General features: G+C 41.2%; 1 protein-coding gene across 2 annotated transcripts; it reads right to left on the bottom strand.

The window, feature by feature from the left end:
• Positions 1-4,635: 4,635 nt before the first annotated feature.
• Positions 4,636-24,907, bottom strand: ssuh2rs1 (ssu-2 homolog, related sequence 1). 2 transcript variants are annotated; one of them, XM_080763132.1, is made up of 14 exons: positions 24,805-24,907; positions 23,728-23,789; positions 21,284-21,412; positions 19,808-19,883; positions 19,355-19,484; positions 17,633-17,693; positions 13,007-13,128; positions 12,808-12,870; positions 9,675-9,757; positions 8,816-8,908; positions 6,843-6,948; positions 5,668-5,775; positions 5,010-5,168; positions 4,636-4,949 (listed from the first exon to the last, which is right to left on the bottom strand). In XM_080763132.1, exons 1-13 carry the CDS (start codon positions 24,831-24,833, stop codon positions 5,028-5,030), a joined length of 1,203 nt encoding a protein of 400 aa, XP_080619258.1. In that variant the 5' UTR covers positions 24,834-24,907; the 3' UTR covers positions 4,636-4,949; positions 5,010-5,027. The 2 variants fall into 2 exon arrangements, with proteins under 2 accessions (XP_080619258.1, XP_080619259.1); XM_080763133.1 differs by lacking the exons at positions 23,728-23,789; positions 24,805-24,907 and adding an exon at positions 22,075-22,248.
• Between the last annotated feature and the right edge of the window lie 1,244 nt (positions 24,908-26,151).

Genomic DNA, 26,151 nt, shown 5'->3' with positions numbered 1-26,151 from the left:
ATTTGTACATCTCTAAATGTTTTGATGAATTGAACAAGGTGGACCCTCTTGTAAACAAGTGTAATGCTTTATGGTGTCGTCCACTCACAGTTAACAGTCTTTGTATTGAGTTTGTGCTTGAAATGTACTGTAATTCTACAAACTGTTAATAAATATTTCAATCAATCAATCAATCATCAAATGGTGGTCAGTGGCTCAAATGGGTCTGAGAGGCTAAATGTCATCAATAATCAAATGGTGGTCCGTGGCTCAAATGCTGAATAAATAATTAATGGACCTTAATGTGAAAAGGGTTGAAAACCTCTGTTTTATGGCCAAATAAGCCAGTGTTCTCCATGAAGGTAGAGACAGACAGAGTCACAGACACAGAGTCACAGACAGACAGCCCAGATAGATGCCCAGACAGTACCTCTCTCCTGTATCCCTAGCATCAGAGCAGGCTAGCCTGTTAGCATCATGCTAACTTTACCTTGTATTCCCCTCATAAGAACAGGCTATAGCTGTTAGCATCAGGCTAACCATACCATGTATTCGGGCTATAGCTGTTAGCATCATGGTAACTTTACCTTGTATTCCCCTCATAAGAACAGGCTATGGCTGTTAGCATCATGCTAACCTTACCTTGTTTCCCCTCACCAGAACAGGCTATAGCTGTTAGCATCATGCTAACTTTACCTTGTTTCCCCTCACCAGAACAGGCTATAGCTGTTAGCATCATGCCAACCATACCTTGGCTCCTCTCAGGGCTGTGTGTGCCTCTTCAACGCCCGCCACTGAGGCCCTCTGTCCGGGGGAGCAGGTGTCCCAGTGTCCGTGGCCTGGTGCTCCTGCAGGCAGAGTGTTGATGGTTGTAGAGATAATAAATCTGTTGTTTTGTTTATTTGTTTATTATCATCATGGAAGCAGCTCGAGCTGCAGCACGTTCTGCGACTGCGCGTCACTGGCCAGGCGACGGACGGACGGAGGGTTGCCAGGTTTTAGGTTTTTTGTGACGGACATAAGCGCAAAGCGAAGCCACTGCACAACATGTGAAATGTGATGTAATATTCATCGGCTATTTGAAAATAACAGATCTACAAGCTCACCATCAACAACAACATAAATGTGTTATGTTATGGGGTTCCCTGGCACAAAGTAATTGCAGATGGGTCCTTGAATGTTGACGTAAAGATGTTTAAGCATTGATTTAAATACATACACTTTAAATTTTAGTTCAGAAACGAAACCCCAAACGCAACCAACAATATTTCCAAGCAACTTTACATTTCCTATGTATTTTTGATTGATTGAAGTATTTATTAACAGTTTGCAGAATTACAGTACATTTCAATACTTTATACACTTCTATTTAGCCAAATAACAGAACAGGAATTCATCATACGTCTCTAAATGTTCTGATTAATTGAAATGCTTAGTTTATGGTGAATTGAACAATGTGGACCCTGTTGTAAACAAGTGTAAGGCTTAATTGGGTCGTCCACTCACAGTTAACAGTCTTTGTATTGAGTTTGTGCTTGAAATGTACTGTAATTCTGCAAACTGTTAATAAAGATTTCAATCAATCAATCAATCCACAGTTAATAGTTTTGTATTGAGCTGTGCTTTCGTTTGAAATGTACCCTTTCTGCAAAGTCGCTTATAATAAGCAGACATGGCAACACTAAGCATAAGTCCATCGTTGATGACGCAACGAGGCAGTGTTGCCAGGTTGTCTGAGAGAAATAAGCAATCACGGTTATAAAAACAAGCCCAACATAAAAAATAAAGCACTTTGGGGGGAAAAAAGTTATAATTGTGTAAAAACATTGTTTTTAACAACACAAATCTGGGATCCCTGATTGATTGATTGATTGATTGATTGAAGTATTTATTAACAGTATGGAGAATTACAGTACATTTCAAGCACAACTCAATACAAAAACTGTTAACTGTGGACGACACTTGTGGGAACTGATAATGGGATCATCATCAGGTTCATTTATTTGTGATTTGGTGTAACAGCAAAGCATAACAGGCAGACACATGAATCACAAACACAGTATAAACAGGCAGACACATGAATCACATAAAACACAGTAAAAAAATAATGGTATACACATATAGAAAATAAAAACAGGATGGCAGTCCAATGTATCAGTGTAGCAATGGAATATTTCATAACATGCGACAAAGTTACCTCCTCTTATCGGCATTTAAAGCCTGGATAGACACAGTCAGGCACGAAGGAGAATGTATACCTGTTATTGTGGCCCCTGGAACTTTTAGGCAAAGGCCGGAAGGAAGCAGCCTAAATGTAGACTCAGAGCTGAGGGGATGGGACTTGGCTTTCTTAAGCACCTGTTTTTTAAAGACTTGATCCAGGCTACTTAAATGTACTCCGGCTATCTGTGAAGCACTTTGAGCTACATTTATGTATGAAAGGTGCTATACAAATAAAGTTTATTATTATTATTATTATCTTTGAAGCCGTTCTCACAATCCTACCGAGGTGGTTTTTGTCCTGTGAAAATCACATTTAATAGGATTGACCAAATAAACAACTATAGCCTACACTTTAGAAACAAGACCCAAAAAACGTTGCAAGCCACTATACCAGTGCTATTCACAACTTTACACATTAAAGGAAGATTCCCTTTTATTGTTGATAGATTTTCAGTCATCATTTCAAGATGTGAAACCTTTAAAAATAAAAAATAATAAGTTCATGTTTCTATAAAATCAGTAAACCCTATAGTTTAAATGACAAAAATAGTGCAAAAATACAAGAAGCACACATAGACCTATAACACCTAGCCTAATTTCAAAAACGTGTCTGAAAGAACTGTATTTAAAATAGTAGCATATCTTGGTATAATTTAAACACTTGTTACTCTCGGAAAAATTAACAATTATGCCTAGGCCCTATATAATTAATTTCAGAATAGTGTCATATTGATCATAGTATTTTCACATTTGATTATAAGCTACTCCCAAGACAAATAATGTGTTTCTGTCTTCCTGAGATGTAGGGTTTAGGGTGACAGCAGAAAATATTAATGTAATATTATTTATAAAATAATAATCCATTAATTAACAGAACAACTATAGATCATTTACTTCACATCCATGCGTTTAAAGTTAAACATTTCCACCGGTGCATTTGTACACCGTCGTATGGTGGTGTCGTGCGCCGAAAATAGCAGAACTACAAACTCACAACGCGTCGCGGCTATTTACATTACCGTCCCTCTACTTTGAGCTGCACTGAGACGCAAAGTTTATTGAAATCTGGATAATAGCGCCATCTGGTGGTGAATTTACCAACTGTGTGTAATGTGACTCTGTGACTCTGTTTCTGCGCATGCGTTCCGAAAACAGCCGAGCTTCAAGCTCTGACCATCGGCTGTTTCCGGCGCGTGCGCGCCACCGGCCCCATGCGAGTCCTGAGCATGCGCAGTGTGCTTTAGTTATTGTTATTGATTAGCTTTATTTGTATCTTCATGGATATTGTCACGTGTCACGTGTTTTATTGTTGTATTTAAGGACGTCAGATTATTTAACACAAACTGTCGATTCGAATAAAGCAGGTTTCATAACAAATACATAAATACACAACTTGTTTTGTATTAAATTAAATCTCAGAAGCTAGTAAGCTAAGCTAGCTGGGCAAAGATAGCTAGCTAGCGGCTGTATGTAAACACAGTCACGTGACTCGTCGTGTAGTCGAAAATAGCCGATCTACAAGCTCGCAAACATCGGCTCTTTTCGGCCCGCTTCACCGTCCTACGGTTAAAATATACTCTCTATCCTTTTTTTCTACTGCATAAAGATGTTTAAATAAACTCACCAACATGTACATTTATTATTAGTTAATAAACTAATAATAGATGTACATGTTGATGAGTTTATAATCAACATTTATTTTCTAGTTATAATGATATAAACACCAGTAGGATGTCATAGTATGAATTATAACCGTTTTAATATAAACATAAACTATAGGCCTACAAACTGTATATTGTTATGTGTAAGCAAATCACTGTTAAAAACGTTTATAATGTCTGTGGTGATATGAGGAGCTTTATTATTATTAATAATAATAATAATGTAAAAATACAAACCATTGATGGATTCCCTTTTATTGTCAGATTTTCAGTCACTGTGTCAAGATGTGTTACTTTTATAATTACAAGTTCATGTGTATATAAATTCTGTAAACCTTTAGTGCAAAAATACAAGAAGCACGCATAATATAAAACACTCAATTTAAATATAGTAGCATATTGATTGATGTATTTTGTAACACTTGATAACTTCTGGGGAAAAAAAGAAAAAAAGTTTCTTTCCCAAGATGTACAAGTGAGAAAGAACACTTGCTGCCTCATATACATTTATAATATAATTAAACACTTGATTACTCTTGAAAAAAATGACAAATATAAGAATGGATTTTTAAAAATAGTGGCATATTGATTGTATTTGTACACAGTCTTTTCACATTTGATGCCCCTCCCCATTAGATCTGCCCCAGAATGCCCCTCCCCATTAGATCTGCCCCATAATGCCCCTCCCCATTAGATCTGCCCCAGAATGCCCCTCGCCATTATATCTGCCCCAGAATGCCCCTCCCCATTAGATCTGCCCCATAATGCCCCTCCCCATTAGATCTGCCCCAGAATGCCCCTCCCCATTAGATCTGCCCCATAATGCCCCTCCCCATTAGATCTGCCCAGTCGATCGGGGCTTTTAAATCCCTCCTCAGAACTCACCTGTCCCTTGCTTTAAATGTTACCTGATCTCCCCGTCTTCTGATGTCCTGCTCTGTGCTATTGTTGTTTTATATTGTCTTTTTATTTTATCATTGCTTTATATTGCTTTGTTCTGTTGTTTTGACCTTGCAATACCGCAGTATAGTTACATTCAGTAGTATAGGAGTCTGTACAGTTACATGACAGCACAACAGCACGTAGCTGGGTACAGTAATATTACAGTATAATTACATGACAGCACAACAGCACGTAGCTGGGTACAGTAATATTACAGTATAATTACATGACACTACAGCAGCAGGTGGCTGGATAATTGTCCGAGCTGACTCTGAATTCATTCCCGTAGACGTAGTAAACGTGAGTGCTGCCCTTCCAGCTGTAGGTCACCTTGGTGATGGGGATCAACTCGATGGTCTGACGCTGGGAGACAAAGAGAGGTTTATTTTAAAGTTAATTTGACTGTTTCTTCCCCCATAGTTTAAAGATGATGTTAGTGAGATTTTATGGGGGTTAAAACGAATGAATGGTTAGGTTAGGGTTAGGGTTTAGGGGGGCGTTAGGGGTTATAGGGTTGTTGCGAACGCAGTGAGCACTTACTATGAGACCTAGCAGATCATGTCTGTGTGTGTGTGTGTGTGTGTGTGTGTGTCTGTCTGTGTGTCTGTCTGTCCCGCTTTTGTGCCCATATATGGAGCTGAGTGATTTGTGTCACCATGACTCAGCCATAACCATATAAGGAGTCCCCAAAGCAGCTGTCTGTCTGTCCCGCTTTTGTGCCCATATTTGGAGCTGAGTGATTTGTGTCACCATGACTCAGCCATAACCATATAAGGAGTCCCCAAAACAGCTATACGTCCAAAACCCAAATATGTACGAGCTGCGTTCGCTTCCCGCGTTTGCGCGTCTTACTGGTCATTACCTGTTGTAGAATGCGTCCCGTCTGGGAGAACTTCCCCTGGTGTTCGCTGACCAGACGCTCTGCAGCACGAACCACTTGAGGGTCAGGAAAACCCATCACTGGATACACCTGAATAATAAATATAATATATTTAAATATATACCATCACTGGACACACCTGAATAATAAATATTAATATATTTAAATATATACCATCACTGGACACACCTGAATAATAAATATAATATATTTAAATATATACCATCACAGGATACACCTGAATAATGAATAGGCCTACCGGAGAACTGGCCAGTTTACCAAGTCGCCACGGCGAAATCAACGTCTTCATCGTTATGCTAACATGCTGTCTTTATCAGCGTAGGATGTCAAACCCACAGATGTTATAGTTCATTTCCAAAGTGATCAAAGTATTTTGTGCAATTAAATGGTCAGCTAGACGATGATAAAAGGTTGAGTATGTGAATACCAATGACAAGTAGGCCTATCAATTCAGGAATTGTTTACTAATGAATTACATCGTTTCGTTACTTTGGTGTTTAAACTTTAGCATTTCTACCTCTGCGAGTGTAAACTATTCTCTCTCAAAAAATGCAATCGCGGCGAGTTGGTAAACTGGCGAGTTCTCCGGATACCTATAAATAATATATAAACATATATATATGCCATAACATGCTGCACTTCCCCTAGCCTCGACTGCCTTATAGGCGTACTGTATGCAGAGGCTCAACTTATGTAACTTACAGTTGACAGGCAACGTCTCGTCATAGAGCATGCAGGCTGGAAGCGACAAATGTTTACGCCACTTTTGGGATATTTTGCTATATAGATATATAGTGTAACCTTTTCACACCCAGCACACTTTCTGATGGACACACAATAACACATGACACCCAACACACTTCATGATGGACACAGAATAACACATCACACCCAACACACTTTCTGATGGACACACAATAACACATAACACCCAACACACTAACCTTAGTATATATATTGTATAGTATTAGTGTATAGTATATATAGTGTATAGTTTATACTCATAGTTTAATTATATAGATATATATTCCAGCTTCAAGTTAGGCCTAATATACTAAAGGTACTATAAAAGGGTTAGGGTCTCTCGATCATTCTCTCCCCAGTAGGTAGTGAGTGTCTCTCTTCCATTCTCTCACCAGGTATTGTGCGTCTCTGAACATCTCCTTTCCAGACACCTTGCTGAGGTTATCGACCTGCAGACCGCTGGACTGTTCCACCACGTAGTCATCTTTATTGTTCGTCCTGTTAAAATATAACCGTATAAACATTAACATACTGGACTGTTAAAATATAAACATTAACATACTGGACTGTTAAAATATAACCATATAAACATTAACATACTGGACTGTTAAAATATAACCATATAAACATTAACATACTGGACTGTTAAAATATAACCATATAAACATTAACATACTGGACTGTTAAAATATAACCATATAAACATTAACATACTGGACTGTTAAAATATAACCGTATAAACATTAACATACTGGACTGTTAAAATATAACCGTACAAACATTAACATACTGGACTGTTAAAATATAAACATTAACATACTGGACTGTTAAAATATAACCATATAAACATTAACATACTGGACTGTTAAAATATAACCATATAAACATTAACATACTGGACTGTTAAAATATAACCATATAAACATTAACATACTGGACTGTTAAAATATAACCATATAAACATTAACATAGTCATCTGTATTGTTCTTTCTGTTAAAATATAACCATATAAACATTAACATACTGGACTACCACACAGTCATCTGTATAGTTCTTCTTGAAAACATTAAAACATGTTTTATATAATATTGTGCTGTGCTCAAACTGAGCATGAACACTTTAACAAGACACAATGCAATGTAGATCGGATGGATTTTAACTCTTAAATCTGTTAAATAGCTGATCTTCAAGCTCACTACTAGGTTGTAGATGGATTACAATTATACTAATAGTGATATATAAATATATAAATTAAATCATGACATGACCAGCTAGACACCCAATTAAAATAGAAACCTCATTGATTATATAAATGTGTATGTGGCTTAATTAAATGACCAGTGCTTGGCTGTTATGCATCCACGGCAGCGCCGTCACTGCACATTTTCTTGAAACGTGATTGTCCAGTCAATAAAGTATGACAATAAAGTATGAACCGAACAATTCTGCACCATTAAAGTAGTGAAATAGCATGGAGAAGGTCACCGTTTAGGCTACAAGCTCATCATGTCACTCTAGCAAAGTGATCCTCCTAGGGTCCTATACTTGCCCCACAACCAAGGACTGTCTAAAGAGGACGGGACGCGGAGAGACCGTAAGGGCGCCGCCATGTTGCTCCATGGTGCTCCATGGAAGGAAAGAAACATGCGCAGTTGAGACCAAGGAAGCTGAAGGAGGAAGTGTTGGCTGCATGTAGCCCACTGCGCATGTTTCTGTCCTTCCATGGAGCAACGTGGCGTCGCCCGTACGACGCCATGTTGTCTTCGCGTCTCGTCCTTTTTAGACAGTCCTATGCCCTATGCCCTAGGCCCTAGGCCCTATGCCCTATGCCCTATGCCCTATGCCCTATGCCCTAGGCCCTATGCCCAGAGGCCCTATGCCCTAGGCCCTATGCCGATCTAAACTCTGTGTCCGCATGGGAACCGGCGCCAACCTACAAAACGTATGAACCGCCACAAATAAATGATAAATAAACTGCTCCTAAACAATTTCTTCTTCTGATGCAGAATAGACAACGCTCCAACTGATGTTCACAAGGGCTCTTTATTCACCCCACGAACATCTGATAAATGCGCCTACATCATAAATTGTAAACAGTAAATTGTGATGGTCAGGGGTAGTTTTTACCATGTGATGGTAAGGGGTAGTTTAGGGTTAAATGGTAAATGGTAAATGGTGCATTTATATAGCGCCTTTATCCAAGGCGCTTTACATAGATTGTGCATTACATTCACCCATTCATACACCGATGGCAGCGGAAACCATGCAAGGCACCAACTAGCACATCGGGAGCAATTAGGGTTCTAGGGGTATTTGAGGGGTAGTTTGAGGGGTATTTGAGGGGTAGTTTGAGTGGTAGTTTTACCATGTTATGGTCAGTTTGATGAAGACCAACAGTTGTCGTTTTCCTCGGCAGGTGTTACATTCTTTGGACCCATGGCCGTGACACCAGGTGCAGCTGGAACACATTAATGCTGTTATTACACACCACTGACACCAGGTGGCGCTGGAACACATTAATGCTGTTATTACACACCACTGACCACTGCATTCACACACCTTTACATAGATTACATTCACCCATTCACACTAGAGTTCTCAAACTCTGCCCGACCCGACGTTTTAGGGCCGGGCCTGGCCTCGGGCTCCATGAAAACATATATATACATATATAAAAATAATAGTTCTGTTCTGTCTGTTTCACTATTTATCTGTTATGAAGATGGTGCTGACTGGGTGTTTCACTGTTACTCTGTGTAGAGTTCTGAAATTCTGCACAAACCCGACCAGGCACGACCCGACTTTTTAGGGCCGGGTCGGGCCTAAAATATATGCCAATTAGTCGGGTCGGGCCGGGACCGATGAGAACTCTAATTCACACACCGATGGTGGAGGAAACCATGCAAGGCACCAACCAGCTACCCTGGCGCGGCCAGACGCTTCCTCCCCGCATATGAGGAGTCTGGCCGCGCCAGGGTACCAACCTGGCAACCTGCACATCAGGAGCAGTCAGGGGTTCAGAGTCTTGCTCAAGGACACTTCCACACTAACTCTGGGGGAGCCCACAGGGATCGAACCGGGAACCTCACGGTTCCTAGTATTCGATCACTCTACCCCTGAGTCAACGCCGCCCACAAGTTAAACTTAAACAACCTGATTAATTAAAAGCCAAACATTTTAATCTAATCGATGCGATCGATCGATCGGCTCGTCAGAATACCTACTTCTCTCTCCCTCTCCCGCTGCAGTGAGTGCATCGTTCGTCTCGCATGCGGAACCCAGAGCCGTTGCACACCCAGCACATTTTCTATTGGACACAGAATAACACATCACACCCAGTACATTTTCTATTGGACACACAATAACACATCACACCCAGCACATTTTCTATTGGACACAGAATAACACATCACACCCAGCACATTTTCTATTGGACACAGAATAACACATCACACCCAGCACATTTTCTATTTTCTATTGGACACAGAATAACACATCACACCCAGCACACTTTCTGATGGACACACAATAACACATGACACCCAACACACTTCATGATGGACACAGAATAACACATCACACCAAGCACATTTTCTATTGGACACACAATAACACATCACACCCAGCACACTTTATGATGGACACAGACAAATCACAAAGACTTTGTTTAGGACTGCGGCCGTACACTACAAATCCAGTTAGTTTCTCACACCACATTGGATTTCGACCATCCCAGAGGCATATCATGCAGTGGCTAGAGCTCCTCTCGGTGAGTCCGACCACAACACCATTCTACTAGTCCCTAAGTATCGACAGAAACTAAAGGTGGCAAAACCAACTGTCAAACTATGTAGGAAATGGTCTACACAAGCCATAGATACATTACAGGACTGCTTGGAGTCCACAGAATGGACTAACCTCTGGGCTGACGGTCAGGATATTGACACGTACACTGACACTGTTACATCCTATATTCACTTCTGTGAAAGTGTTTGCATTCCCACAAGGACCATTACGGTTTTTAACAACAGCAAGCTTGTCTGGTTTGGTCACACAACCTCTCAAGACAAATCAAAGCTGGGAAGAGTAGTACGTCGCGCATCAAAAAACATAGGATGCAGCCTCCCTACACTTTCCTCACTCTATTCCACCAGAATAATTAGGAAGGCAAATAAAATCATTGCAGACAACTCCCATCCTGCACATCACCTCTTCAATCTCCTCCCATCAGGCAGGAGATATAGAAGTATCCAGAGCTCAACATGTCGCTTCAGGGATAGCACTTACCCCGTAGCCATTAGACATCTGAACTCATAGTATATGCATATAGCACTTTAAAAAAACTGAATGTAATTTCCTATGCTGCTGGTTTTTGTTTTTGTATTGTACTGTCCTTCTTGTTTGTGTATATATGGTTGTCTGTATATGTTGAGTATGAACCAAGACAAATTCCTATCAACTTGTTGACATCCAATCTGATTTGAGAAACCTACTGTGTATCAGACATCTTTGTCGGTTGCTGTGGTAACCACCCATCAGTGCCTTCCAAGTTAGATTTCAAATTTGATTAGCAAATTGTCTCAGCCTCACAACAGCATGCTGTCACCTGAGTCTTTCCCATGGAAATTCAAAATTTGAAGTTTGAATTTGCTAATCAAATTGTCTCTTAATCCTTGGGCTTTGTACCTCGCCCTCACAACAACACAGCACAATGCTGCGTTCACACGGGCAGCGGCAAAAGATATAAAGATGCAAAGCTACGCAGTGTATTTGTAGATATAAAGATGCAAAGCTACGCAGTGTATTTGTAGATATAAAGACGCAAATATTTTTTGCTATATAGTATATTTGTACGTCTTTAATTGTTATGATGAATTGAATATGGTGGGCCCTATTGTAAACAAGTGTAGTACTGTATGGTGTCGCCCACAGTTAACAGTTGTGTTTGAAATGTACTGTAATTCTCCAATTTGTTAATACATGAATCAATCAATCACTTACGTTTAATAAAATTAAAATTGAATTACGTTCCCAGCACCAGGACAGTGTTCATAAAGTGACTTACGTTCCCAATACCAGGACAGTGTTCATAAAGTGACTTACGTTCCCAGCACCAGGACAGTGTTCATAAAGTGACTTACGTTCCCAGCACCAGGACAGTGTTCATAAAGTGACTTACGTTCCCAGCACCAGGACAGTGTTCATAAAGTGACTTACGTTCCCAGCACCAGCACAGTGTTCATAAAGTGACTTACGTTCCCAGCACCAGGACAGTGTTCATAAAGTGACTTACGTTCCCAGCACCAGGACAGTGTTCATACAGTGACTTACGTTCCCAGCACCAGGACAGTGTTCATAAAGTGACTTACGTTCCCAGCACCAGCACAGTGTTCATAAAGTGACTTACGTTCCCAGCACCAGGACAGTGTTCATAAAGTGACTTACGTTCCCAGCACCAGGACAGTGTTCATAAAGTGACTTACGTTCCCAGCACCAGGACAGTGTTCATAAAGTGACTTACGTTCCCAGCACCAGGACAGTGTTCATAAAGTGACTTACGTTCCCAGCACCAGCACAGTGTTCATAAAGTGACTTACGTTCCCAGCACCAGGACAGTGTTCATAAAGTGACTTACGTTCCCAGCACCAGCACAGTGTTCATAAAGTGACTTACGTTCCCAGCACCAGGACAGTGTTCATAAAGTGACTTACGTTCCCAGCACCAGGACAGTGTTCATACAGTGACTTACGTTCCCAGCACCAGCACAGTGTTCATAAAGTGACTTACGTTCCCAGCACCAGCACAGTGTTCATAAAGTGACTTACGTTCCCAGCACCAGGACAGTGTTCATAAAGTGACTTACGTTCCCAGCACCAGGACAGTGTTCATACAGTGACTTACGTTCCCAGCACCAGGACAGTGTTCATAAAGTGACTTACGTTCCCAGCACCAGCACAGTGTTCATAAAGTGACTTACGTTCCCAGCACCAGGACAGTGTTCATAAAGTGACTTACGTTCCCAGCACCAGGACAGTGTTCATACAGTGACTTACGTTCCCAGCACCAGCACAGTGTTCATAAAGTGACTTACGTTCCCAGCACCAGCACAGTGTTCATAAAGTGACTTACGTTCCCAGCACCAGGACAGTGTTCATACAGTGACTTACGTTCCCAGCACCAGGACAGTGTTCATAAAGTGACTTACGTTCCCAGCACCAGGACAGTGTTCATAAAGTGACTTACGTTCCCAGCACCAGCACAGTGTTCATAAAGTGACTTACGTTCCCAGCACCAGGACAGTGTTCATAAAGTGACTTACGTTCCCAGCACCAGCACAGTGTTCATAAAGTGACTTACGTTCCCAGCACCAGCACAGTGTTCACAGGGACTCCGCCCCATCCCCATGCAGGCATGGCAGTTCTGAGGATGAAATGATGATCATTATTATTATTATTATTATTATTATTATATATATTGTATAATATATTGTATTATCCCTCCTCCAAAGTAAAACATGGTGTTGTAATTAATGTAATGAATGAGGACGTTGCGTTACCTTCACAGAGGAGGTGTACGGGACCTTGATGACCTGCGTGTCGTCGTGGAAGAATTGTGGCGTTTTGGCAGCGATGTCCCACGGTCCAGGAGGATGCTGGGCGTTAGCGTCTACCTGTTGACCTGAGAGACGACATTATGTTATATCCCACGGTCCAGGAGGATGCTGGGTGTTAGCGTCTACCTGTTGGCCTGAGAGACATTATGTTATATCCCACGGTCCAGGAGGATGCTGGGTGTTAGCGTCTACCTGTTGGCCTGAGAGACATTATGTTATATCCCACGGTCCAGGAGGATGCTGGGTGTTAGCGTCTACCTGTTGGCCTGAGAGACATTATGTTATATCCCACGGTCCAGGAGGATGCTGGGTGTTAGCGTCTACCTGTTGGCCTGAGAGACATTATGTTATATCCCACGGTCCAGGAGGATGCTGGGCGTTAGCGTCTACCTGTTGGCCTGAGAGACATTATGTTATATCCCACGGTCCAGGAGGATGCTGGGTGTTAGCGTCTACCTGTTGACCTGAGAGACATTATGTTATATCCCACGGTCCAGGAGGATGCTGGGTGTTAGCGTCTACCTGTTGACCTGAGAGACATTATGTTATATCCCACCAGGTCCAGGTGTCGACCTGAGAGACAGGTGTACAATCTATATAAAGTGCCTTGATAAGGCACTATATAAATGCACCATTTACTAATGCTGCTCTGGAGAGGGAAGTCTGGAGCTCTCTGGTGGAGCTGTTGCCCCTGCGACCCGACTACGGATAAGTGGTTGAAGATGGATGGATGGATGCATAATACACCAGTATGTTGTATATAGATCTAAGGTGATCTACTAACCAGTATGTATAAAGTATTATGTTGTATATAGATCTAAGGTGATCTACTAACCAGTATGTATAAAGTAGTTGATATATCATTCATTCTTGAGATAAGGGACAAAACTTTTTTCAAATCAGATTATTTTTTGTATGATTTCCTGCCTGCCTGCGTCACAGACGAAGACCACTGATGTTTCCATCTCGAACAGGATGTGTGTGTGTGTGTGTGTGTGTGTGTGTGTGTGTGTGTGTGTGTGTGTGTGTGTGTGTGTGTGTGTGTGTGTGTGTGTGTGTGTGTGTGTGTGTGTGTGTGTGTGTGTGTGTGTGTGTGTGTGTGTGTGTGTGTGTGCGTGTGTGTGTGTGTGCATACCACAGAGATCTCCATATACAGTATGGACACAAAAGGGACACAGACAGATAGTTAAAACGGGTGCTATGACAACGGACATTGTATCGTTCCCAAGTAGGCCGACAGGCAGGTACAGCAGTAGCTTGTGAACAAATTAAGTGCACTCACGCATGCTAAATGGCCACAAATAGTTTTCGTTTTCGTATGTCGCCGTTTGATGTGTTTATGCGCCGTGCCAGCGTATAATAATAATCTTTATTGTCCCGAAGGATATTCGTCTTCACAATCTGTTCAACACCCACATCAAAAACAACACAGAGCACATTACACCAAGACAATACAAAAAAAAAAACATGAGGTCCCCACTGTGTACAGAACCATCCCACTGCATGAATCATGATGGCCGAAGCAGAAAAAAATAATTAATTGTTAATTGTTTTGTTCATATAAGATAGGTAGTGTGAACATACCCTTACTGTAGTGTAATGCATTCATTATTTAATTCACTCCTCTCCAGAAATGACAGTTGACTAAATACTGACAGTTGAGTTAACACTCACTATGACTAGGGCAGGAGGAACTTTAGCTTCTTGTCAACAAGAAAGGTGTGAATACATCCAAACCACATGACGATGTACACTTAGAGAATACATCCAAACCACATGACGATGTACACTTAGAGAATACATCCAAAGCACATGATGATGTACACTTAGAGAATACATCCAAACCACATGACGATGTACACTTAGAGAATACATCCAAACCACATGATGATGTACACTTAGAGAATACATCCAAACCACATGATGATGTACACTTAGAGAATACATCCAAACCACATGACGATGTACACTTAGAGAATACATCCAAACCACATGATGATGTACACTTAGAGAATACATCCAAACCACATGACGATGTACACTTAGAGAATACATCCAAACCACATGACGATGTACACTTAGAGAATACATCCAAACCACATGATGATGTACACTTAGAGAATACATCCAAAGCACATGATGATGTACACTTAGAGAATACATCCAAACCACATGATGATGTACACTTAGAGAATACATCCAAAGCACATGATGATGTACACTTAGAGAATACATCCAAACCACATGACGATGTACACTTAGAGAATACATCCAAACCACATGACGATGTACACTTAGAGAATACATCCAAACCACATGACGATGTACACTTAGAGAATACATCCAAACCACATGATGATGTACACTTAGAGAATACATCCAAACCACATGACGATGTACACTTAGAGAATACATCCAAACCACATGATGATGTACACTTAGAAAATACATCCAAACCACATGATGATGTACACTTAAGAGATATGAAGAGCTGACATGTCACTGATCATAACTAATAATGATGTACACTTGGAGATATGAAGAGCTGACATGTCACTAATCATAACTAATAATGATGTACCCTTAGAGATATGAAGAGCTGACATGTCACTGATCATAACTAATAATGATGTACACTTAGAGATATGAAGAGCTGACATGTCACTAATCATAACTAATAATGATGTACCCTTAGAGATATGAAGAGCTGACATGTCACTGATCATAACTAATAATGATGTACCCTTAGAGATATGAAGAGCTGACATGTCACTGATCATAACTAATAATGATGTACACTTAGAGATATGAAGAGCTGACATGTCACTAATCGACACATAGACGACAGCAGCACTAGAGCAGAGGATGTGGTCACAGACAGAGCAGGATGAACATCATGCTTATTGACCAGAAATGACACACGTACATTACGTGCACTTATGAAACCTTCAAGCCGACCACAAGCCTGAGCCTTGCTAAGAACACCAGGGGCCTGTTTCACGAATCTTGGCCGTTTGCATCCTTAATAGTTGCATTACTGCCCCCTTCTGTATATCTCAGTATCTTTATTAATCTATTCAAGATTTACTGATACAAGGACTTAAGCTTCGACATAATCTCAATAGTGGATAGACTGAATTATTAACTACCCCAAAAATATAGTTTACATTTTACCACTACTATTAACTTAAAACAGAATTCTTAATATCGTAAGCATAATGATATTGTCGCATTGTGATATTTAGCCATAACTCCCTCCTCTGAGGGAGCTACCTTTGGGGAAGGGGGTTGTTGTCCAGACAGGGGCCAGACTGGTGAACTGTGGGTCATGGGTTCAATAGTGGGTGAAACTTTACAATTTTAATATGTTGTAAAACAATGAGTAATGGTAATATTTAGTGGTTTTCACTTTTACAATTTTTTTAATATAATATAATATAATAATTCTTCTTAACCGTGCACTTGCATGACAGCAAAACAGCAAACATTCACCAAAAGCAAGCTGTCATGATGTTGTGCAGCCTATATATTTTGGTTATTTGATTTTATATACTGTAGTGCTTAAATTAGTCCTTTAATGCAGACCGATACAAATAAGGCAACATAAACCCATAATAATTGAATAAGTCTGGAAATCATCATTGGTTTGTGATCAATTTGACTGCTTAATGAACAGTAAAGACATCAGGATTAGGTTAAACCTGCTGTTAGCCTGGTCCGGAGCAGGTCCAAAGCATTCGTTTCCATGGTAACTAATGTAGCATCACTTTCATGAAACCGAATCAAGCCTCAACATATCCAGGTTAACTGGTTAAATTAATCTGGCAAGATTAACCAATTTTCATGAAACCGGTTAATCGCTGATCCAGGATATATTAAACCAGGATATGTGTTAAATCTCGGCTTAATCTCTAATCCAAGTTTCGTGAAACAGGCCCCTGGTGCTCCACTGTTGCAACAAACAGGAGTCTTCAGACTAAATCTGTCGACAATATTTTCTGATTAATTTAAGACTTGACCTGACAGAGTTGACGGAGACGTGGGACACTTATTGGAAAATAAAATTAACTGTGTAAATTGTTTGCTATGTTGTTGACAATCTACTTTCATTTAGTATGTATATTTATGTGATTGTTTGAAAGTGTGACCACTTGCTGGGGACAGGCTAAATACAGGCATTGTTGGGTACAGAGCCTGCTTTTAACTAATTCAGATGGAATATGAAAAAGAATTATAATGAAATTAATGCCATAAGAATACACAACTGTATAACTTTGCAAATGCTTTTATTTTTATGAATTAATTTATTTTTAACATAGATAAGGCTCTTATGTGTGGGACATGTTTTTTCCACTTTTGTCCCTCATCTCAAGAATGAGTGATATATAAATATATATGATATGGATCTGTAAGTTAAGTATGGATATAGTTAGTATAGATAAAGTAATCTACTAACCGTGATATGGATCTATAGATATAGTTAGTATAGATAAAGTCATCTACTAACCGTGATATGGATCTGTGAGTTAAGTATAGATATAGTTAGTATAGATAAAGTAATCTACTAACCGTTATATGGCTCCTGACTCCAGCCTGAAGATCTCACCTCGCTGAACGTTTCCAGACGAAACTGTTAAAGACAAAAAATAAAAGATGAGTCATCAGTTTGAAGTCACACAGCTGCGTAAAGTAACTAAGTACATATACTCAAGTATACTGCACTTGCAGTACGTACTGTACATGTTGAAGTATGTTTAACTTCCAATTTTCAATACCTTTAGCCTACTATCTTACTGTAATGAACCACCATGTCCAAGGCCGGTTCTAAGGGGGGGCAAGGGTGGGCATAGCTCAACCAAACGTGCGTCCTGCCCACCCAATGAAAGATTATGGAGTGTGTGTGTGTGTGTGTGTGTGTGTGTGTGTGTGTGTGTGTGTGTGTGTGTGTGTGTGTGTGTGTGTGTGTGTGTGTGTGTGTGTGTGTGTGTGTGTGTGTGTGTGTGTTTGTATGTACAAACTACTGTAATGAAGTGTAATTGTTAATTTTATTAACTGTCCTACGTCAAACTGTGAATATCAGTGCATGGTCAAAGTTGGCACGGACGATCATCTTTTAGGGAACTGTGTTGCTGTTGGACAGATTAATATCTACTGCATAAACAATATAAAAGCATGATTATCAAAAGGACAAAGGACACTGCACTTTAATCATCTGCAATAAAAGCCCCTTGACTGCTGATATTCACCGTTTGACGTGGACAGTCAATAAAAATGAACAATTACTTGATTACAGTATTCCATAATACATTTGTTTTGGCCTCGCATTAACTTTATGCACCTCACTGAAGCGCTGGACAGACTCTCAATTCAATTTATACACAGTATATTCTTTCCTTTTTCATATTTTTTCTCCATTCATTTATGATTTTTTACTTTTAATCAATGCTAAATATCTCTTGCGGGATGCACCCGCATATATTCGTCCTGCCCACCCTAGTGGTCCAGGCTACAGCCGGCCCTGCCCATGTCGGTTATCTTATCTTATCTTACCCTGTAAGTGTTGAAAGCCTCCATGTTGGTGATAACTCCGTCCTTATCTTATCTTACCCTGTAGGTATTAAAGGCCTCCATGTTGGTGATAACTCCGTCCTTATCTTATCTTACCCTGTAGGTATTAAAGGCCTCCATGTTGGTGATAACTCCGTCCTTATCTTATCTTACCCTGTAGGTATTAAAGGCCTCCATGTTGGTGATAACTCCGTCCTTATCTTATCTTACCCTGTAGGTATTAAAGGCCTCCATGTTGGTGATAACTCCGTCCTTATCTTATCTTACCCTATAGGTATTAAAGGCCTCCATGTTGGTGATAACTCCGTCCTTATCTTATCTTACCCTATAGGTATTAAAGGCCTCCATGTTGGTGATAACTCCGTCCTTATCTTATCTTACCCTGTAGGTATTAAAGGCCTCCATGTTGGTGATAACTCCGTCCTTATCTTATCTTACCCTGTAGGTATTAAAGGCCTCCATGTTGGTGATAACTCCGTCCTTATCTTATCTTACCCTGTAGGTATTAAAGGCCTCCATGTTGGTGATAACTCCGTCCTTATCTTATCTTACCCTGTAGGTATTAAAGGCCTCCATGTTGGTGATAACTCCGTCCTTATCTTATCTTACCCTGTAGGTATTAAAGGCCTCCATGTTGGTGATAACTCCATCCTTATCTTATCTTACCCTGTAGGTATTAAAGGCCTCCATGTTGGTGATAACTCCATCCTTATCTTATCTTACCCTGTAGGTATTAAAGGCCTCCATGTTGGTGATAACTCCATCCTTGGCAGGGGACTTGTTGTAACAACAGTGACTGGAGGCAAACAGGGCGAAGGCCTCGCGGGCCGTGTCTTCACTGATAGACGGAATACTGGAAAAATAACATATAATTAATATTATACTAAAACAATGACATAAAACATCATCACAACAATATCTACAGTACAGCACCCGTTTGTCCTAACAATAACCAACCTTTGCACAGAGATATACTGTATACTTGATACTTATTGCAGTGACTGAGACAGGCTGGACAGGTTGCAAAACAAAGCGAACAGTGACAGCCGTGTCTGAGTGATAGCGTGCGTGAACGTGCGCGCGTGTCCGTAAGTGGTCGCGGCCCTCACTTCAAAATGATTGTCACACCCCTCCCTGCGTTGTTATAGTATATATATGGAGTCTTTAGAGACGTACTTCCACTGTTGAGGAGTGTGTCCAGGCTCTGGCTGGGGAACCGGATAGGCAGGCATGGGAGGGGGCACGAACCCACCTGGAGGACACATGAATATACATTACAGAGGGGAGGGTGTGGGGGGGGGGTAACAGGTGAGGTCAGAACATGGGGGGAGGAGGGGGGGGGGGTAACAGGTGAGGTCAGAACAAACAGAAGTTAACAAAGAGGCGTTCAGTGGGAGCCACGCACCCAATAAGGTACGGCAACAAACACACCTATGGACCCTAACCTGTCTGTATACAGGTAGGGTAGCCTGGGGTCTATGCTGAATTGAAGTGGACTCGGTCCCAGACTTAGTAGCCTGGGGTCTATGCTGAATTGAAGTGGACTCGGTCCCAGACTTAGTAGCCTGGGGTCTATGCTGAATTGAAGTGGACTCGGTCCCAGACTTAGTAGCCTGGGGTCTATGCTGAATTGAAGTGGACTCGGTCCCAGACTTAGTAGCCTGGGGTCTATGCTGAATTGAAGTGGACTCGGTCCCAGACTTAGTAGCCTGGGGTCTATGCTGAATTGAAGTGGACTCGGTCCCAGACAAAAATAAATCTCTCTGGAAATAAAAACGTCTGGGTTTCCGACGCTACTCGCTTATAGGTTAGAATTACATTAGCTTTAGGCATAGTTTAATGAGGTTAGGTTCAGGATAAGATTAGCTTCAGGCATAACTTAACAAGGTGAGGGTTGTAAATAGTAGTGTCTTCAGGCACAGTGTTACTGATTTAGAGTTAGGAATGAAGTTAGCTTTAGGCATCATTTCAGAATTAGGAATACCGGCTTTAGGCAGAGTTTAACGAGGCAGAGCTGCCAATCACAGCGACTGCTGGCCAATCACAGCGACTGCTGGCCAATCACAGCGACTGCTGGCCAATCACAGCGACTGCTGGCCAATCACAGTGTGTCCTTACCGGGTCTTGCTCAAACTAGTGGCATACCAACGGCCCTCACAAGTTCATTGGCATCAATTCACGCATGCACACACGCACACACGCATGCACACACGCACGCACACACGCACGCACGCACACACACACGCACGCACGCACACACGCACCCACGCACGCACGCACGCACGCACGCACGCACGCACACCAAACAAACCTCCGCTCCTAATGCATTATCTTTGCATCTTTGCACACATTTGTGTTGCTCTCTGCAGACAATCTCCAGAAAGGCTTCCTTGTTCCTTCCTCCACTAACAAAGGAATTAAGGTTACTGTAGCGGTCAACTTGTATTGGGGGGGGGGGGGGGTGCGGGAGGCACAGGGGGGCCCAGCCGAACACGTTGAGACCTAGACCTAGACCTAGACCTAGACCTAGACCTAGACCTCCACTGACTGCACAGAGTCTTACAGAGGAAGGCAGTCTCTCTCACAGACCAACACAAAGGAGGAGTCACACATAGCTATAGTTGAATAGCTCATACTGTACTCATACTGTACCTCCACCCCCGGCCAGTCCCTCATAGCCAGGCACGCTGTCGAACATGCCGGGGGGGGGCGCGCTGGGAGCGTACATGTCAGCGGCGGGTGGACCTTGTGGAGCGTTCATGGGCGGGGGGGCGTACATGGCTGTCAGAGAGAGAAGAACAAGACAGACCGGTTCAGCCGGGGAAGGGAAGGGAAGGGAAGGCAGTGGAGAAGAAAGACATCTCTTTAGGAGGGAGAAAAGATTGGTCAATAATCACCCACAGTTACACACATGATTTGAAATGACGTAAAGAAAGGACAGTTTACTATACGCCCCTAAAACTGTTCTTATAGTACATGAATGAGTTACAGATGGGTTAAGATACATGAGATGTATACACACACACACGTACACACACACACACACACACACACACACACAAACACAACATGTACACGCACACACACACATACACACACACACGCACAAACACACACGCACACACAACATGTACACGCACGCACGCACACACACGCACACACACACACACACACACACACACACACACACACACACACACACACACACACACACACACACACACACACACACACACACAACATGTACATGCACGTGCACACAGACCCACACAACCAAGAAGACTTTCATAGATAACCAAACAAAGCTGACACACTCATCGCAACGCAAGAGTTGTTTTTCTTGATTTAACCCTAATAAACATGCTCACTTGTTTTAACTGATCACTAAAACAAACACTGCACAACAAAATGTATATATTTAACTTAACTATAGAGTAGCTTACCTTGTGTCTGCACAGGATTATACATTGTATCCGTTGTTAAAAACCCACTAGCCACTAAACTATTAAAGAATGAGGCTAGAATTCTGACTTTTTGTCAACTTTATGAGAGACAACTTTCTAAAGTCCACCAACCCACAACCAGCTGCCAGATACTAAACGATAGCTGTACCTGAAATCACAACCAGAGGATCTCTCATCTCAGAGTAAACATTCCAGCATTGTGACAGGAAGGGCAGGCAAGGCACCGCCCACACACACACACACACACACACACACACACACACACACACACACACACACACACACACACACACACACACACACACACACACACACACACACACACACACAGAGGAAGGAACAGGGAAGTGATCCTTTCACCCATGTGGCGAGGGAAAGTATTACCGTTCAGTGGTTGTCAAAGTATAGGGACCCCCAGGTGACCTTGAGGGAGTTCCAGGGGGTCCCCAGCTAAATGATAGTTTGGAACCAAATGGACCCTTATGGGTCTGTAACTCTGAGAGTGTACAAATGGAACCAAATGGACCCTTATGGGTCTGTAACTCTGAGAGTGTACAAATGGAACCAAATGGACCCTTATGGGTCTGTAACTCTGAGAGTGTACAAATGGAACCAAATGGACCCTTATGGCCTTATGGGTCTGTAACTCAATGGAACCCTAACGGATCCATTTGGTTCCATTTGTACCCTCTCAGAGTTAAATTAACAGTGATTTTACAATATAAATTGGGGGATCCAGAGATAAGAAATGCCTTTAAATGGAGGTCCGTACTCCGTAGACCAACTGATTATGAACCAGGGACCACCACCCTGACTGAGAATCAACCTGGGGACCACTGTTGTGTTGGGAGGGGGGATATGGGGAAAAATTAACCTTCCATATTAAAATCATGTTGCTGTTCATTGTAACTTGTATGAGCGAGCAGACACATGCAATTAATTATGGGCACATTTCCCTATAATGGTGACTCAACCAGGCAAACCGGTACGGTTTCCCTTGATATTCCACCTCCCTTTTCTGTGGAAGTTCTTGACCTTCGACTTCCCAGTAACTGACAACATCGATCGAGCGTCATCGTATATGTCACCACGTCATTTACTGCATTGTTTCTCAACTTGTGGTCAATACAATAAATTAAAATACAAATCTTCCCTTTCCTACATTACTAAATGCATGGTCAGGGACCACATGCAATACCTTCACGGACCACCAGTGGTCCACGGACCACCTGTTGAAAACCCATGCCGTAGACTAATACAAACTGGGGGTCCTTGAAATTAAACGGGTTGAGAATCACTGCTAGAGCCGTAAAAAGACCCTCTCTCATGGGGGTCCCTGGCATGTCTTTTCAAATGGGGGTCCCAGGCATGTCTTTTCAAATGGGGGTCCCTGGCATGTCTTTTCAAATGGGGGTCCCTGGAACTCCCTCAAGGACCCCTGGGGTGTGGCTGTGGGGCTTGGACATATATAGGGTTACAAACAAATGATTGAAATGGATTTGACGACTGAAGAAAAGAGTCATCTTTAACCACTAATAAATTAAGAGTGACTGTATCTTAATTAGGCTACTTTTTTATCTATATAATATTAAATATATGCTATGCGTAACTTGGTCACATTAAATTACTTACCAGGATTATAGGCCTCTGGAATTTTGAATCCAGGGTTTGCAGTTCCATAAGCATTATGTCCACTGGGAAGAAATAATACAATATATATACTGTACAATACAATATAATACAGTTCCATAAGCATTATGTCCACTGTAATAATAATACAATCCAAATTGGGCTGTATTTTGCGTGTCTTAAGTACCAGGTCTTATTCCCTAACTTGAGTAAACTAAAGACCTGGAGGCGTGATCAATGCCATTTGGCTATTCTGAGTGTCCAAAGAGCATTAATTGATCACGCCTCCAGGTCTTTAGTTTACTCAAGTTAGGGAATAAGACCTGGTACTTAAGACATGCAAAATACAGCCCATTAATAAATTTTGTTGCTGTTGGGAGGAATCCCCATAAGTACATTGTTGAGGTTTTTTTGTTGGCATAAATCAGTGCTATTGAACACCCTTTTGTGTTGTTTCGAAAATATTGAATCAATGGAAAGTAGTAAAAAGACAAAACCTCTTAACTCCACTGGACCCTCAGACTGTCTGCTAAAGCAGCTAACTCCACCACAAGTTAAAAACTTTGATGAGGCTGTATTGCTTTGTTTTACAAATATAAGTTTTTCTTAATTTCCTGAAAGATTTATATTTTTCATTTCCTGAAAAATGAACATTTTGGTGTTATGCAGCAGAGATATATAATACAATATAATACAGTTCCATATAATATGGAATAATACTAATATGTCCAACAAGAACATCATGACGTTGTTTTGTTTTTAGAAGTAGCCTATAACATACTTATAGGCCCAGACATAACATTGTATAAAGACTGTCATATCGATTCTGATATAAACACCAGAATAATGTCTTGATTCAGGGTTAGAGATATCAGTGCCCAACTATCTCTGGTCCATAGCTCTAATGCCTAACAGCAACAGCAGTAAGGCTATGGACCAGAGCTCTGTTCCATAGCTCTAATGCCTAACAGCAACAGCAGTAAGGCTATGGAGCAGATGTATAGTGCCCAACAATAGCCTGCATGGTTCATGTTTCAGGTCTGTATAGAACAACATCAACAGCTTAAATGAGTGACTCACCCACTGCTGGCGATTGGTACTTGATCCATTATTGTTCTTAATTGGCTGGTATAAAATGCAGGCTATACAAAAAGAGCAGAAAAGTTAGACGATGCTCGAGGACTCACTACATGAAAAGTGTTCCCCTATCTCTCCCTCTCTCTCTCTCTTTCTCTCTCTCTCTCTCTCTCTCTCTCCCTCTCCCTCTCTCTCTCTCTCTCTCTCTCTCTCTCTCTCTCTCTCTCTCTCTCTCTCTCTCTCTCCCCTATCATGTGATGATGACAAATATAATATCCTGTTGCACTTTGATCCTTTAAGTTGAACCTAAACCATAAACAAACAAAACAGAAAGATTAACACCCTGCTACCTGTTATTTTACAGCCATGTAAAAGAACAGGTAGTAGATAATGAACCTAAACAGGAAGATTAACACATTATTATTATCAAGGCTACATAACGCCCTGGTACCTGTACTTCACTGTACTTTACTGATTTATATCCATAATTAAATTAACACAGTATTATCAAGGCTACAGAACGCCCTGCTACTGTATATGCTACTGATTTACAGCCATAATTAACCAAAAACAAGAAGATTAACACATTATTATCAAGGCTACGTACAGAACGCCCTCCACCATATATATATGTTGTAATGATTAATGAACCTAAAGCAAGAAATGCGCAGTTGTAACAGAAAACAGAGTATAAGTATATCTTGTCTCTTGTGTAATAATTAACAACACAAATTAACTGACTATATGATGTAATATCATCATATATGTTTAAAGTCCCCAATCAATGACATCAAATACATTAGTTTATATTTATATGGACTTTGTTTTGACTCACAGACCCCCCGAACGCAATAAAATGAAACCTAAACTAAACAACAGAAAGAGAAACTACACTCCTCTCCTGGCGTATACTGTTGTTGCCTCAACGACCACCCGTGAAGAACTGCACTACCCACAAGGCTCTGCGACACCAGAGGTGTAGTCCTTTTCTGTTCTTCCGCCCGCCTGGTGAACCACACTACCCACAAGGCTCTGCGACACCAGCGGTGTAGTCCTTTTCTGTTCTTCCGTCGGCCAGTTTGTTTTATGTTTATTTTTAAATTGTATTGTTTCCCAATTGTGTTTTTAAATTGTGTTATAATAAAACTTTTTCCAGTAAATTCATGAGGAAATAAAAAAATAAAATAATTTAATTTAACGCAATTCCATGAATTAGAAAACAAAGTGAAAATAGCAGATCTGCAAGGTCGTGTTCGCTTGCTTCGCGCCGTGTTGTGAGAGCTTGCAGATCTGCTATTTTCCCTCTGGTTTGTGTCCCGGGTGGGAGGAACCTCGGAACTACACTACCCA

This window comes from Protomyctophum bolini (assembly GCF_963924005.1).
Source record: "Protomyctophum bolini genome assembly, chromosome: 5".
In the NCBI taxonomy this organism is placed as follows: domain Eukaryota; kingdom Metazoa; phylum Chordata; class Actinopteri; order Myctophiformes; family Myctophidae; genus Protomyctophum; species Protomyctophum bolini.
The sequence above is the reverse complement of the archived record's forward strand: the minus strand, read 5'-3'. Positions and strand labels throughout refer to the sequence as shown.